The 17,177-nt window shown below is 38.1% G+C and overlaps 1 protein-coding gene across 1 annotated transcript; it reads left to right on the forward strand.

Moving 5' to 3' along the window:
- Nucleotides 1-1,664: 1,664 nt before the first annotated feature.
- On the forward strand, nt 1,665-5,587 carry LOC116313886 (CD209 antigen-like). Its single transcript, XM_039613179.1, has 6 exons — nt 1,665-1,865; nt 2,516-2,617; nt 2,698-3,009; nt 3,885-4,021; nt 4,145-4,245; nt 4,437-5,587. The coding sequence occupies exons 1-6, from the start codon at nt 1,721-1,723 to the stop codon at nt 4,576-4,578; spliced, it is 939 nt and encodes a 312-aa protein (XP_039469113.1). The 5' UTR covers nt 1,665-1,720; the 3' UTR covers nt 4,579-5,587.
- The last annotated feature ends 11,590 nt before the right edge of the window (nt 5,588-17,177 follow it).

The following is a 17,177-nucleotide window of genomic DNA, read 5'->3' on the forward strand; positions in this document are numbered from 1 at the left end:
TCATCCAACAAGGGATTGGGAGCAGATTCCATTGGGGTAACTCAGAAAACAAAGAAAGATTAAATCATAGACATAACAGTGTAAACTAAAATTTGTGCACTTATTTTAGAATACAGTATTATGTGATTTTATAAGTAAATTAGTTCTAAACCAAAACCAATTCTTTATTACCCAATAAATTAATTTACACATTTAAAGAAAGAAACATATGTAAGTGTAGTGTTATTGTACGTCTTTAATGTAACACTGATGTTTAGTTGATATTACCACTGTATCTGGCTGTAATTGCAGCCTTCACAGCTGCTGTTAGCTGCTGTAATTTAGAATTAGCCGGCATTACTGAAACTTTCTTTTAAGTGGATCAAGCCATGTTGTACTTGGTCACTTAGTGACTTTCATACAATGTGAGAATATAATCAAATTATTTATCAGAAGGAAAGCATGATTTTTTTCCACCCAAAAATTTTCTGCTATAATGTTAGCTTATCACCGGCAGAGGTTGTTCTTATTTAGCAGGCTTGTTTTCAGCTGTCTTGAGGCGAAAAGGTGTCTAATCTTCTGATAATAAGTCATTGTCACAATATCGGGAGTAAATAAGCATGCATACACAGTTATTTGTATGTTAGTTCCCTGACTTCGGTTAAGGTGACAAGGTTAATATTTTATCTAGATGCCAGTTAGGTTGTCTCGTCCATGTTTTTGCCATGTTTTTTTTGAAGGGGAGGTGTTCTCAGATGGTAAGAGACAGAAATGATCCTTCACGTCTGGAGTCTGAAGGTGCAGACACAAATTAAAATTTGCCCAGACAGTAAACAAATGGAATACAATTTATGTGGCTGGTCTCTAGCCAAAAGTGCAATTAAATAGAAAGGTGGTGCACACTTCAGCTAGTGTATTCAAGATGGTGGGGAAACATGGTGGTTTCCACTGGTAGCCATATGTAGTTTTAAAGGGTTAATTCTAAGTTTATGAGAGTGCATCAGTTTCATTTTTCTGTTAAATAAACTAAAAAAATGAGAGCGATACATCCAACTTAGTTCACTGAATCAATTGCAAAAATGACAATGGCTGCTTACTGGTGGTGGGTTCACCTAAAGAATTAAATATATATGTCCATCTCTCTGACCTGTCTGTAATGTAAAATATAAATTTTGCATCAAAAGTGGTCTGTGCTGTGAGAAGAAGTTAGTAAATTAAATTATTTAATTGTGTGCATATATATATATATATATATATAGATTTAATTTTATATATATGTATATGTATCTCTATCTAGCTCCCAGGCCGAGGACCCGAGCTTGAAGGATAGACCGTCAGCAGGGGCGAGCGGGAGAGGAAGTGTATATATAGACGAAAAGTGTTCTTACCATGCCAGCATGTGTGCAAATGAACTACCATGCATTGGTCATTTCTACTGTTCTACTTGTACTCCTAGTATGACATACAGTAATTGGTTTCAGTTGGATTAGGGCTGTAGTGACTGTTGTCTGTGTATTCAAAAGCAAAGACAAATGCAGTCATAACCCAACAACAGTCCTGAGGTGTGTCAGGATTCAGGGAAATGAAAGCAGCATGACAATTTCATTCCTCTAGCTCTCAGTTTCCTGTTAAATAAAGAATTGCTTGTGCCAGTGGATTTTTACACAGTTCACACGCTCACAAAATGCTGATCGCCTCAGATATATAAGGACCCAACTGAACCAGCAATACCAATAAAATCATGGGTCAAGCCTATATGGGCATGGAGGACGTATCAGGTAGCAACATAAAGTTGAGAAGGCTGGTAGAAACTTCAGAAGACATTTCTATCGATGATGAAGTGAGTCAAACTGTGCAATGTGAAATGACTGGACTTGGATTCCCAGGTAATAAACAAAAACAAGTAAACATATTAGATTTAGATACTACATTGATATGTTGATGAATTATTGTGCAGATATTAAACAAAAAGTAAAACTAATACCAGGTAGATGTAGGGTCCGGTTTGCTGCAATGTTACTGTAGTTTTGGATGTTTTGTTTTTAATTTGAAAGATTTATATTTTAAGGTATTTTTATCTTTATTTGATTGTGCTGAAATGAATAGTTGACAGGTGGCCCTTAGCCCATAATTTTGATTAAATTTAAATTTTTGTTTTTAATTCAGGACAGGCTCAAACGATTCAGCGTGTGTCTTTATTTCAATTCAGTTTTAATAGTTTAATAGAGCAAAAAACTTTGGTTTTTATTAGTTGCAGTGTCAGTTTTAATTTATACTGTGGTCTGTGGTTGTTGGATTCTAAGTTCAAAAGAGAAAATAATACAATAAAACACTGTGTGACAATCACAGTATTTGTGTCACAGCCATAATCACCCAGAAACAAGTTTGCTTCTTTCTGGTCAGATGTTGATTTCAAGAGCAGAAGTTCACATATTACTTTGTAGAGAAAATATATATTTTATCGTAACATAAAATACTAAGGATATAAATATTCTTCACCTTTAGCATTGTAACAAATATAAACTTCTACCTGCAGAGGCTGAATTTGTAAAGAAGAGTTACTGCAGAGCTGCTGTGATTCTTCTGGGCCTGCTGTGTCTTTTCCTCCTGATTGGACTCATAACTGTGGTTTTTCTCTGTGAGTACAAGAAATATGTAATTAGCATGCTAAAAACCTCACAAGCAATGTTTTTTATTTGATATTGGCATGTCCTACAGTCACCCAAGGCAAATCTCCTGGTGAAATGGACACAGTGTTGCCACACAGGCTTTACAACAACTTGACCAGCGAGAGAAACCAGTTACTGACCAGTTACAACAACTTGAAAACTGAAAAGGACCAGTTACTGACCAGTTACAACAACCTGACAATCAAACGAGAACAGTTACTGACCAGTTACAACAACTTGAAAACTGAAAAGGACCAATTGCTGACCAGTTACAACAACAAAGTTAAAGAGAGAGACCAGCTCCAGACAAGATTTGAAGACATGACCAAAAATAGAGACAATCTTCAGAGAAAGCTTCAAGGTAACTATTTGTTTCCATTTTATCTCTTACAGAAATTTTTGCCTCTACATTTGAAGTTAACACTCAAGTACATGACAGTGTTGTTGTTTTTTTCTCATTTAATGCATTATTGAAACACAGCGTTAACGATACTGGTTAAGACTTGAAAAGTGAAATTCAGTATCACCTTCCACCATATTAACATCTGGACAGTTCCATACTATTGAAAAAGAAAGCCTCAGTGAAACCTAGAATTAAATGTAAATTGAGCTTAATGTGAATATATGAATATTTCATACATTCTAAGTCTATTTAGATATAGTTCATACTGGTGCTTTAATCCATGTAGACAAGAAAAAAAATCTCTTCATTTTTATCTTTAACTTCAACCAGTATGTCTCAGCTGTTTTTTTATTTCCATATTTAGTTGTGAAAGACACCGAACCAATGACAGAAATTTTAATACTGCAGTTTCAGTTCACAGTGTGTGTTATGCTAGAAATTACTAAAGCACCATGAAGCCTTCTGAGAAGTGGACTTTGGACAAAACCTCGAGTTTCTCCTTATTTTTACTGGTCAGTAACAGTTGCTGAGTCAGGCAAAATCATTAGATAAAATATATATTTCCCACACACTCCTTCTGAATGCACAAAAATGATACATTTTTTTCTCATGTTCTTTTAAAGCACAAAACCAAAATAAAACTTTTTTATTTGATGTAAAACTAGATATATTGTGCAACATTGGGACAGTGTTTTTTCTCTCATATGTTAAAGCTTTGTGAATTTGTACTACTGACACTTGTGGAACAAATATGTGATGCTAATTATGAGATATTAGCCTTAAAGATTAGATCCTAACAAAGGCCAAATTATTATTCTGTTTTTCTTCAACAGATTGCCGAGGAAACTGGGTGGCCTTCAGTGATAGTTTGTACCAAGTGTCTTCGGAGAAGAAATCCTGGGAAGAAAGCAGACAAGACTGTCTTCAAAAAGGTTCAAACCTGATGATTATCAACAGCCGAGAAGAACAGGTGTGTGTGTGCAAACATAATAAAACGTATTATGTGCAGAATAAAACACTGAATGAAATCAGAGAATGCACTGACACATCACTTTACGTTCTGTATATTTACACTTACTTGTCTTTCAACTAGAATTTTGTGAACCAGTTCAAGAAGTATTTGTGGATTGGACTGACTGACTCACTGACAGAGGGGACATGGAAATGGGTGGATGGGACTCGCATGACCACAAGGTTGAAATAAAAATTAAATTCCTCCCTTGTCCATAAAGTCTTCTTATGTCATCAAGTACATTAACTAACTTAATTAAATTCATATCTTGTTACTAAAAACATAAGACTGACTGATCTGTTGAGTTTATAATTTATTTTTTTATAATATAATTTTTATAAGTTTATAACTTATAATTTTATCTGTATTTCAGCTACTGGAATAGTGGGGAACCAAATGGTGGCAGAACGGAAAATTGTGGACAGATAAAGGCTTATGACTCACAAAACAGCTGGAATGATGAAACATGTTCCAATAAACACTTCTGGATATGTGAGAAGAGAGTTTCTCAATAACTTGACATCCACGGCCAACAAATACTGCAGAACACAGAGCCATGAAATGAATTCCTGAAATGAAACGGAACAGAAAACAGTGGACACTAAGGCTACGTCCACACATACATGGGTATTTTTGAAAACACAGCTTTTTCTATGCATTTGGGCCTTTTGTCCACTGAAAACTGAGATTTTTAAAAACTCCTGCCAGGGTGGAGATTATCGAAAACTCATTTTTTTGCGTTTACATGTGGACGAGCAAAATGGAGATTTAGTCACGCAACATCAAAAGTGTGCGCCTTTTTTAACGTCAGATCTGCAGTTTTTACACGCTTACATAAACACACACAGTTGCTGCCCCTCCACTTGGAAAGACAGAGGCGTCAGAGTGAACTTTGGACATGGCTTTCACATTCAACACAGATGCTCTCACAACCTAAGTGTAATATTAAGGAATAATTCCATCTCACTGTCCACACATAGGACTCATTTCTGCTTCTATGCACCATCTTTGTTTACGCTTTCCCTCTCGGGCTTCTAGATTTCTGATTGGCCAACATTTCGACACAGAATTATATCATGGAGATATTTTACAAAAATGCACATGTGGAAGATGATTTTTTTTTTTTTTAAACAAAAATACCCGTGTACGTGTGGACATAGATGGAAACAAGTTTAAAGGGTTTTTGCTTTGCTTTCAAAATCAAGAATGTCTTTTGTTACTATATCCAGGATCTTTAATCAGCCGGCGATCTGCTTTGGTGTGACTGGTCATGACAATTTTAAGACGTGTCAGATTAAAAAAACTTGCTCAACAATCCCATGCTCAAAAATTCTCATCTTATAGAAAAAATATTCTGTTATCATAAACTTTCCATCTGTATTTACAATTTAATCATTAAAATGTTGACAATTTGGACTTGTTTTACTCCACCTGACTCATTTATTGAGGAAAGACCAAAGATTTTGGAAGAAATCCTCTCAGTGTGCTGTGCAAAAATGCAAAACCCAACCCAAGTTTTCGCTCTCATGTATTCATTTCTAATATTGTTCATCCTAGTCCTAGTGAAAATCTTAACATATACAGCTCTGCCTCCCATGTTTTTGTTCGTGCAAAAACCATAATCTAAACCATACATCACAGTAGGCCTGCTGCCATCTTGTAAACCTTCCCTTTCATGCTTCCTGCTATTCTTCTGTCCCAAATCCCACCTGACACTAATCTCCACTCACTCTGAATTGTTAAACCCAGGTATTTAAACTCATCTACCTTTATGACCTCTACTCTTTCTATCCTCACTCATTCTGTCTTACTTTCATTCCTCTTCTCTCTAGAGCATGGCTCCACCTCTCAATAGTCTCTTCCACCTGGTCCTGCTCTCACTACAGATAAGTGTCGTCTGCAAACATCATAGTTCACAGAGACTTCTGCCTGACCTCATTTGTCAACTTGTCCATCACAACCGCAAACAAGAAGGGACTCAGAGTAGATCTTTGATGCCCTCCACGCCCACCTTTAACCCATCTGTCACTCCCATTCTACTCCTCACGACTATCTCACTGACCTCAGGCATGTCCCACATTACCCTTTGTTCTTCTCTGCCACTTCTGACTTCGTGCAATACCTCAGCTCCTCTAATGTTTTTTCTAAATTCACAAAAGATGCAGTGCACCTCTTCTGACTTTCTCTATACTGAGAGAAGCACTCTCACAGCAAACATCAGCCTGTAGTGCTTTTTCTTGCCATAAAGCCATACTCCTGCTCGCCAAGCATCACGTTGCTGCTTAACCTAGCTTAAAGGTGGTATGGTTCATCAACCTTATCCCTATTTTTTTCTTTTTTCTTGCAAGTACCCAACAATCAATAAATGCATCCAAGTATATATGTTTACTGAATATTATTATTCAGTAAACTTATATAATTCAGTGATAAACACAGTTGAGACAATTAAAGCAGTAGTGTTAGTCATCTGATTTATCTGCACTGGTTTTATTTTGGATCAAAGTGAGAGTCATTGGAATACAAAATGTTATTTGCAGTCACAGTGTTTTGTTTTATTTTACTCTTCACGCACAGTTGTGGAGCAGACAGTAGACGGCATGAGTGAAAAACTATTTAATCATTTTGATAGCAGCATGCTAGGTTACCATAATGATAATAAAAGCTGAGCTGCAGTGGTTTCTGATTGCGTCCAAGCTACAGTAATACCACTTATTGTGACATGTAGGAGGAAAGAAAGTTAATCATAGTGAATAGTAAATGAAAGCTTTTGACTGTACTTCAGCCAAAGTTTAAAATAAAATAATTTAACATTGAAAATACGGAAAGAGAATTTTTTCCAGGATAACAATTTTGTAAAAACAAAAAAGCTAAAGCATTAACTTCAGGATTAATGCTGGGTTTTCTGTAGTACTCTGGTTTTACTGAACATACTTCATAGTACAGGCTACAGCTGGAACTTGTTTGTATTGAGTTTTAATAGTTTAAATAGCAGTTTCCTGTTTAATAGAAAACCACTTGTGTTAGTGGATATTCAGAACTACAACTTGCAAATTCAGAAACTCACAAAACGCTGTTCACCTCAGATATCTGAACACCCAACTGAGTTAACAATGCAGATTCAAATCATGGATCAAGGCTGTACAAGCACAGAGGAAATATCAGGTGGTCAGAAAAAGGGTGGTAAACATTGAGAAGTTCAGAAGAGTAAAATAATACATGTAATGACTGGGACCGACACACTGTTATTGTGACCACTTTTCCGGTATGTTTATTGCAGTTGCACACATATTGTTAGAGAGTTATCTCTAGCATGCCAGTGCGATAGCTTCCTCAGGACAAGGACTCTTTCCAGATATACTTTAAGGAGTATTAACTGATTGAACAGCAGGCCAATAGTACAGCAATTGGCATACTCAGTGAGAGTATGGGGGTGCATACGTGTGTGGTTCTAAATAACAAGAAAACAGGGACGATACCAATCATTACTTTTCATTGCAAATTACAACATAAAATCTCACAGTGCCACAGGCAGAGAGCAGGAATGTCTGCATATCCTTCCTATAAATTTTGGAATTGACTCTTAGAGCTAGAGAGGTTCTGACTCACTTTTGCGAAGGAACGCACACGGCTAGAAATCACAACTCCCCCGCACTCATGGAAAAAATGTGCTTAGTGCTCCTCGGACTCTTAGCTGGACTGTCGTAAAAGCATGTGACACCATCAGCAAACAGTGAGAACGTAGTGGAAACCTATAGATGCATAAGGAAATTACCACTAAAATTATAACAATGAACCTGAAATACAAGGAGACTTTCTGACACATATAGTTCTACACTTCTGCACCCCCGTCCACCAACTTTCCAGTCAGCTTCCAGCACACACACACTCACAATATAAAGGAAAAGTCTCATCAGGACAATCACCATCACCTGTCCCTCCAACCTCCCTGGCAACGCCCCCTTGAGCTTACTGCACTACCCCTCCCCTGCAGCTGATCCAGGGACCACACCTCCGCCACAATACAATACAAACACTTTGTGACTCACAGTTTTTGTGTCACAGCCACAGTCACCATGATCCATTCTTGTCATTCAGTAAAAGGACTAGATGTTACAATCCCTGACAATGCATTGCTTTAACGGAGAAAATCTTGGGGGATGGCTGTTATGAGGAAAAGCAGCCCAGAAACTTTACCAGCGGCACACATCGTTGTGTGCCTCAACTTTTGTTCTTTTACCCAGGCTAATCTGCCATTTTTCATTGGTTAGGTTTTGGGATTAGAGATCTGATCTAAATTATCATATTAAGATTTGGGACACATCGTCAGTAGTGGACCTTGGATTCATCGGGTGTTTCGGCCATTATCACTAGACACCCTCATCCAAGGAGGCCCTGCCAGGGTTGATCAGGCCCCGGAGTGTGTCACTGGTTTATGTTAAAATTGTTCTTTCTCTTCTACTTTCTGCTGTGTAGTTTTCTACAGTTTATTCTATCTATTCAATGCAACTGAGAAATACTTACCTCTTTAACATTTATGGAGCCTCATTTCTTCAAAGGGACAGAAAAGGTGATAGAGAGGAGCAAGACAAGTAAGTAAGATAAGATAGGAGAGAGCAGAGAGGAGAGCCGGAAGGGGGGGGCCTGATCGGGCTTCCCACACCTCCCCGCCGGATTGGGCTGTACGCTCTACCTCCCCACTGCCTCCCAGAACAGGGAAGAAGAGCAGAGGGGAGAAGAGTGGAACATTTTTCTTTCCTGTTCTTTCATTCCACCATGAGGTTAACTGCACAGTCACCAGGAGGCCCCGAGACAGCTGTATCCGTCAACCAGCAAAACTTCTAATGTTGTTTCACCCTTTTAACGCCCCCTGTTGAGGCAGGCCCACCATGGGTTGATCAATATTTGTGATGTGTATTGCGGTTAGCTGACTGCCTTAGCTGCCCAAGTGATGTCGGCCCTTTTTAGCCATAGCCAGTGACTGGTCCTCTCAGCAGTGTTAACTAGTTCTCTTATAGCCTGCCGTTGCGCCTGTCCTCTGATCCTAATCTCTCTAAGCAGTTTTGCTGTTGTACTGGCAACAAAGCCCCTGCATCCCACTTCCACCGGGCACACCTTGATCTTCCAGCCTCTGTCCTCTGCCTCAGCTGCCAAGTTGGCATACCGCAGCTTCTTACGCTCAAACGCTTCCTCAATTGCTTCCTCCCATGGGTCAGCTCAATGACGTACGCAAGTTTCTGGGAGTTAGACCAAAGGACGAGGTCTGGTCGCAGAGTAGTTGTTACGATCTCTGTGGGAAAAATTAGCTTCTGATCCAAGTCCACATGCATCTGCCAAACCTTGCCAACCTTCAGCAGGCCCAGGTCGAGGGTTCAGGGGCTCGTCCTCAGCTTGTCTCCCTCCCGGACAAATGTTGATGAAAGCTGACGCACCTCTTGGTTCGTGAAAGGTTGAGCGTTGATGGATTTTCTTTTGCGCTCAACTTTCTCGGCTAGACACCTGAGGACCTGGTTGTGTCTCCATGTGTATCTGCCCTGAGTAAGGCTAGTCCTACAACCAACCCAGATGTGCTTGAGTGTGGCTGGGACTGTACACAGGGGAAAGGATGAGTCCTTTCCAAACCACAGCTGCAGATTTATTGGGGAAGGCAGCACATCGTATGTCGCTCGGATGATGAAACTTAGTCTATTAGACTCTATTCCCCAGATTTCACTCCTTGAGAGTTTCCTCTTTTCAACACTCTCACAATTCATCCAGCGACCCTGCTTGGCCAGTGCTACGGCTCTAGCATGTCTGGCTGTTTCCTCCTGTCGTCTCACCTCTTCCACCACCATTTTTCGACGTTCGGTTACAGATGCCTGTTGCCACTGAGGTGTTACTGCTCCAAGACCAAATCCTCCTCTGCCCTGTTGGACATGACCCACCACGTCACGATACTGATAACGAGAGCAGCTGTTCTGATATTCTACTTATCTATGTGATGTACTTCTGTATGTTTTATCTTTTACAGCAATTTTTGCCTCTACATTTGAAGCTAACACTTTGATAAAATGATCTTTTTATCATAATTGTGAAATAAAGCAGACATGATATCTCATTTAATGCAGTGGTCAAAATAGAGTATTAAACATCCCGGGAGAGGCCTTTGATAAATAAGAAGTCCCAGTTAATACTATTAAAAAAAGAAAACTTCAGGAAAACCTCAGAATTACATGTAAACTGAGAATAATGTGAGTGAAAATATTAATTTCCCATACATGAGTTAAAACTGAAGTAGATCTGAACATCTCATCTGTTCTGTATTTCCATGTTTAGCTGGAAAACACACAACTGAGTTCAGGAATGTTAATAAAGAGAGAAGTGGACTTTTGAGAAAAGCTCACTTCTCTCTAACTTGACCTCCAGTTTTTTTCTGAATTTTCAAAACCTGTGGTTTTCAGCCACAGCGGCTATTGTACTGGATTCTTCTGTGACCTCCTGGATAGGGTTCTCTATTTGTGGGAAATGTCTCTCACCACAGTTTGAGGGTGTCCCAAAGCTTTTGAAATTGCGTTGTAGCCCTTTTCCAGACTGAATGACTTTTTTTCTCATCTGTGCTTGAGTTTCTTTAGATTGTGGCATGACACAGTTCATACTAGTACTTTAACCTGAATAGGCAAGAAACAACCTTTTGAGGTTTAACTGACTTCTCAGCTACAACTGAGATAATTCATGATGTCTCAGCTTTTCTTTATTTCTACATTTAGGATAAATGTGGAAATGTTAATACAGCAGTTTCAGTTCACGGTGGGTTATGCTAGAAATGACTGATCCTTCAAAGTAATAAGTGGACAAAAGTTCACAAAAGTTATTGTAGTGCAAGTTCAGTTTAATTATTCGGTAAACTGCAGTTTTGTGGAGCAATCATGGTAACCAGTTTGACTGAGGAATGCAGCTCAGATTTTGGGAAGTACCCCTCATATTTCTTTAAAACTAGAAACAGGTCATTAATCAGCTTATGTAGCTAATTTAAAGCATGATTAAAAACTGTAAAGCAAATAAAAATGTGTTGCACTCAGAGTCAGCTGTCCCAGTGAGTGGTGAGTTCATTGACCTACTTTTGCACCCAGAGAAAATGTCTCTCCTGTTTGTTTATTTATTTGATTCCACAATATGTCAGATATTTTTCCACTTTTACAATTGTGGCTTTACTTTTTTGGTGGGAGTGGGATAGCAAAGTGGCTTTAGCCAAATTTGCCACCCACCCTTGGCAAATTTTCACCCTGCCCATTGTGATACAACCCTTTAAAGTTCACCCAAAAAGCATTTGTTCAACTTTTCTCCTTTGAGTACTGAGAAAGAAGATGACCATCCAGGGAACTAATACTTGCTCCTGTTATGCATCACAGTCATTAAAGCAGTGAAATCTGCTATTGAAACTACGATATCTGCTCATGATGTTTGCCAGGAAGAATAAATGCATGATTTTAGATTCAAAACCTGAGACTTGTAGTTTTGGTTTATTAATTTACTTAAAAAAAATCATTAAATGTGTTCTTTTTCTGCCTTAAAAAGTGTGGGGGAATTAAAAAAATGAAAAATGCTGGATAGTTTTTGTTTCTTACAGTATGAAGGTTAAAACTGTCGTACAAACAACAAACAAATCCTCTGATTTTGAAAAGGTCCAGTGGCAACCTCAGATTTGACTGATTTTACAGGGAGCGGCACAAAGCTGTTCAAGTAACTTGCCTAAAAACTGTAATTTGTCACAATTTAGCTTTTGAGCCAATGAACAAGTGTAAAATAGAAAGGTATTCTAACAGCATGTTCAAATGGTTGTTTCCTAGTTTTTCATGACAGTGACAGTAAATATCTACTGTACCACTTTCATTTTATGAAGCCCTACTCTACTCTCAGATTTATTAGTTTTATATTCTACTGTCTAAAGCAAACGAACATTTACTGTTACAATAACAGTAAATGTATGAAGAGATAAATGTGTTTAAAATTTTTGGACTTTGGATATTTTTGACAAATATTGATTCTACCTCCAAATTCAAAATTTGTAAAGAATCAATTAATTATTTTTTAAAAGCTTTCTGGGTTGTGTTGGTTTCTGCTCAGAGGAATGCAGCTTTCTCCAAGAGGTTTGAGCTACACTTTATTAAAAGTGTTTGTATTTGAGCTGCTCATTTGTTAGAATAGCAATCAGTTTTAATTTCTAATTCATTTTGTTGTTTTTCAATTGAAATGGTATCCATCATTGAACAATAAAATAATCCACCCTGTCTAAAAGAAAGTATCAAAACCTGGGTCTTAAAGAAGTGATGTTATGAGTCGCCATCTTGTGGTTGGTTTGATTTGTGATTAGATGTTTAATGTCAGGAAAATGGGTGCATGATGATTGAACAGATTGTTGCATTTACTTACTTGCTGTGAGATAAAATCACTGAGGAAAAGTTCTGAAGGAAAGAGGAGAAGTAAGTGTCTTCTCTGGAAGAGGAATTTCTTTATCACCTTGTCCATAATTAATGTTTTTTTTATTATGTTTGCAAATATTATGTCTCCAGATCCTTGAACTACTGAATGAGTTTGAGTGGTGAACTAACGATAATTAGAGTCTCTAACTAGTAAACTCTGCTGAATGGCACTGTGATAAAAAATTATGGATGAAAGATGGGAGTTGCTGATAATGTGGATAGTTCAATTTTTAAAAATCAATACCTCCTAAGAATAGAATAGAGATTTTCTTTTATAAACATTGGCAATCCTCCCTGTTTACCACTAAATGGTTGAGAGAATATTTTGTCATACTTGCAGATCTTTTGCTTTTTGTGGATTTGTGGTGCAAACACAATTTATTTATCCTTTATGAATGAATAACATCATCACAGGCATGACCAAAAGAAAAAAACAAGGGAAAAAAACATTTGTCAACAGTCTTTTGTCATTTTAAATGTGCCTTTTTGTATTTGATTTTTCTACATTTATTTCAAATATGTCAGTTAAGGAGCGAATGTCCACAATTTAGACTTCAAATGCAGGAAATTTTATTAAAGCAATTTAGCGAGAGCAAAGCAAAACCAAAATAAAATAGTAAAAATCACAAAACTGTAATCAGCCTACTTCAGCTATACTGAGCTAGTTAACCTACTCTGAGCTAATGCTGATTTTGTTCTTGTCTTTTGTGAGGAGAGGTTGGAGAAAGGATGAGCATGTCTGGATCCAAAGATGCACTTATCCCAGTGTTCCTAGTTGATGATAATCACTCAACAGGGAAGCAGCACATAATCCAATTTTTCATTTATATATTGATAAAACATATTCTTCTATTTATCTTTTAATAAGGAATAAAAATGTTTTGTTATTAGAAAAGAAATTAAAAGACTATTTTGACTCAGTCAAAATCAGCATCACTCAAACGTTAAGCTCAATTTATGATGAATATGACATAATAACACAAAGAAATCAATCAGAATCAGAGAAGAAAAGAAGACCAAATCAATCAGTGTCACCAACGAATGTGTTCTTAACACAAACCGCTTACATGTCAAATCATTTTTCTACTCAGTGTGATTAATGGGAGTGATGAGGAGAGGTGCAGAGTTTTTGCCATTGTCGTTATTGCAGGGATTGAAGTATGGGTAGAGTTTCTCAGTGAAGGAGCAGCCAGTAAAGGAGTAGATAAGAGCTGCTGCATCTACATCATAAATGGAAACCACACCCTCCTCATAATCTACAAACACTCCCACTTTATCAGGAGCAGATGGACGACAGATACAGACATCATGATCATCGAGAGCTTTGTACTCATTTCCATTTCTCAGCACTACAGTCCAGAATCCGTCCTCGGGACTAAGAGTCATTATTGTCTTCCTGTTGATCGACTCTCTGGCCACTCCCAATTCCCAGTCAGTCTTTCCTTTAACTTGAGCCTCATAGTAAAATCTGCCTGAAGAGAAACTCTGCTTTCCTAAAACACAAACACAGTAAGAAAATCTCTCTGGGCCGTCTGGAAGATTTTGCTTTTCATCTCTATGATTCACTTGTTTTCCATCATCAGACAAGATGAGCTCATGATGTGCTGTATCAGGATCAAGACTCACATCCACAGCATACTGCTGGACTCTCCTCAGCTCAGCCTCAAACAGCTTCCTCATTTCCATCCTGAGTGTCTCCTCCAGCTGAGCCACAACCCTCATCACAGTCCCCTCATATGTTGGTGGAAGGACGATGACCTCTGTCCAGTCCTTGGTAGGTGGAACAGCTGTCAGAGATGAGAAGCTTTGAATAAAGTGGAGGTGGTCTTCAGAGCGTGAGGCCTGCTTCGTGCTATCGTGGGATATCAGGATATTAATAAATTGCACCAGTTTAATGTTGGTGACACAGATGAACAGAAACAAGTATCGGTACCCTGTATTTTCGATGTGTTTTCTGATAATTCACTGGAGGAAACTTAAAAAAGGGAATTCTGGCTACATTTTCAAGGTTTATATCACCATGTGGTCTAGGTGGTTGCTCAGCGTTTAAGGAAAACACTTTCTCAGCATCTTTTCAACAGCAAATGTTGTAAAATCCAAAATATGCAATATAATTCCAAAAACATAAAAATCAGGTCTGCTTGTCAAATGCAAACAAAACACTATGCATCACGTGTAAACTGACAGAAAAAAGTATCACTTTAAGAGAAAAATTAGCTGATTTTGAATTTGAATTCAACAACATTTCTGAGACTTAAAAAAAGAAGGAGAAACATTCATGAGAGTTAAGTTTAATTTAATATAGATAATTAAAACAAACCACTGTAAAAAATGTACTCTTACAATTTTAGCACTTACAGTATAAGTGAAGTTTTGAGATCGTGTGGCTCGTTCTGTACTCCCCAGTATTTGAGTCACTTGCTTAGAAAGAAAAGATGAACTCTGTTTGATTTTGAGACACAAATCCAGATCTTTCGGCTGTAGTACAGCTATTACTCACACTAACATTAAGTTTCATTTCAAGAATTTGACGTTGAATTTCCTATTATTTCTCCAACTCTTCCTGCAGGTGTTTGTTAAGGTTTTGGTTCCTCTTTCAGGTCCACAGATGATTATAAAGTGCTAGAAAAATGAAGGTAACACTCGATCACAGCAGTATAAGAGAAACTCAGTTAAATTCATAATCTTTCAGGCCTATTGAGGAGATACTAAGCCTGTTACACAAGAAGAGATGGGCAAGGATGAGTGTATAAACCCAGCAGTACCAAACTGTCAGAAAAAGACTCTGTGAGGCTGGCATGAGGGACTGACGTCCTTTAGTGGGTCCTGTGCAGAGCCGTGCAGCTTGATTGACATTTACTTGTGAACACTAGAACCAGCAGGTTGTCCAATGGTGTGCCTGTTGTCTTCACAGATGAAAGGAGGGTCACACTGAGGACATGCAACAGAAAGTCTGGAGCTTCAACATCTTCCACCATGATCAGTTTGACAGTATCCTGAGTAGGCAGTTCCCTGGTGATGAAAGCACTGATGAGAGAGGATGCTGCAATTTGCATCAATGGAAAATAAATTTGACAGTCGTCTGCATAATAATGGAAGCAAATATTATTTTTCTGTAAAATTATTCCAAGTAGTAACAGGTACAAATAGAAAAGGACAGGTCCAAGAATAGAGCCTTGTGTAATCCCGCCAGAGGAGGGCAGCAGAAGTGTAGGTAAAAGTGCTATCAGAAAGGTGGGTCCTAAACTATTGGAGAGCTGAGCCAGTGATGCCCACCCACTGCTCCACCCTGGACACGCGGATCTCAAGGAACACAGCGTTAAAAGGCAGCTGTTCAGTCCAAAAGCACAAGTAGCACACAGTCACCAGAATCTATTGCTAAAATATATAACATTTAAAAAGCCATAATAAAACATACTGATTGCTTTGGTGAGTTTTTAGTCCTGGCTGGAACACTTCCAGAATTGCACATTCACCCAGGAAGGACTTCGGTTGGGTAAAGGCAATTTTTTGTAGGAGTTTAGACAAGAAAGGTAGCCTGGAGACAGGCCCTGAAACAAAACAGAATGGTCAAGGCCAGTTTTTGTCAGCAAGAATTGCCCAAAAATAAATTTACGAAATGTCAATGTACTGTTAATAACGGCAAGAATAAAAGGACCAAGGGTAGGAAAAACCTTCTTAAGGAGTCGAGGAGGAATAACATCAAAGGGGAATCCTGATGGGTTTATACTGGAAATGAACTGTTCTAATAAGGAGAGACAGGCTCAAAGTGGTCAACAAAAGCCAAACAGGGTGTTGAGATGGATGGATGAAATGAGGGCCCTAGTGCTTACAACTTTCTCCAAAAAAGTGAAGACATTTGTCACAAACTGAACTGGAAGCTTCCAGTCCTTCATTCCTCCATATGAACAGTTTCATGAACAGTAAGAACAGAATTTTTAACTTTGATTGTTTACAGTTTAAGTTAATGCTACTTGAGTTATTCTGACATGTCAGTGTGAAATGAAAGGTGTAAAAGTCCAGCTCCAAATTTGATTGGTGCATTTTCTCTTTGTAAACATCACAGTGCCTATCTTTTCCTCCCTTTGTGTTTAACTCTCTGTTGCAGACATTTTCATTGCTACTGTTATGGGTCCGAAATTGAGGATGAGAGTAAAACAATGATAGTCCAGAAAAGGCCGTTCAAACAATTGATTTTAATGAATGCACGCAGCGTGGAGAGGTGCAAACTGCAAAACAGTTGTACATCTCTACCCAAATTACACTCTAGATTGCTTTTATAACATCAGGGTATTGTAACGCCCCTTCTTGCGTTTACAAGCACATAATTTGCATGTACAGAACATTCATGTATTTTAAGAATTAACTGCAACATAGAGGTTCCTCCTTGTGGCATACTCTTAAGAATATGGTGATGATCTAAGGCCTTTGAGGTCACCATGGGCTGGACATCCTTCCGTCACCTGTAACTAGGCAAACTCAAATACCACAAGAAGCTGAATACATTCAGGCCTTTGCTCAGCTACTATTTTACTCTACCAATATACTCAGCATATGAGTTATGATATATATATATATAACTCAATCATTTAAAAAGTAGTTATAACTGCACCTGTAATAAACATGTTAATATTTGATTAGGATAACCCCTATAATAT

This window comes from Oreochromis aureus, linkage group 6, assembly GCF_013358895.1.
Source record: "Oreochromis aureus strain Israel breed Guangdong linkage group 6, ZZ_aureus, whole genome shotgun sequence".
In the NCBI taxonomy this organism is placed as follows: domain Eukaryota; kingdom Metazoa; phylum Chordata; class Actinopteri; order Cichliformes; family Cichlidae; genus Oreochromis; species Oreochromis aureus.

Bases quoted from the DNA above. Each gene is read 5' to 3' on its own strand.
- LOC116313886 (XM_039613179.1), top strand. From the start codon at position 1,721: ATGGGTCAAGCCTATATGGGCATGGAGGACGTATCAGGTAGCAACATA. The intron at 1,866-2,515 runs GTAATAAACAAA...TTCTACCTGCAG, and splicing joins GACTGGACTTGGATTCCCAG to AGGCTGAATTTGTAAAGAAG. The intron at 2,618-2,697 runs GTGAGTACAAGA...CATGTCCTACAG, and splicing joins CATAACTGTGGTTTTTCTCT to TCACCCAAGGCAAATCTCCT.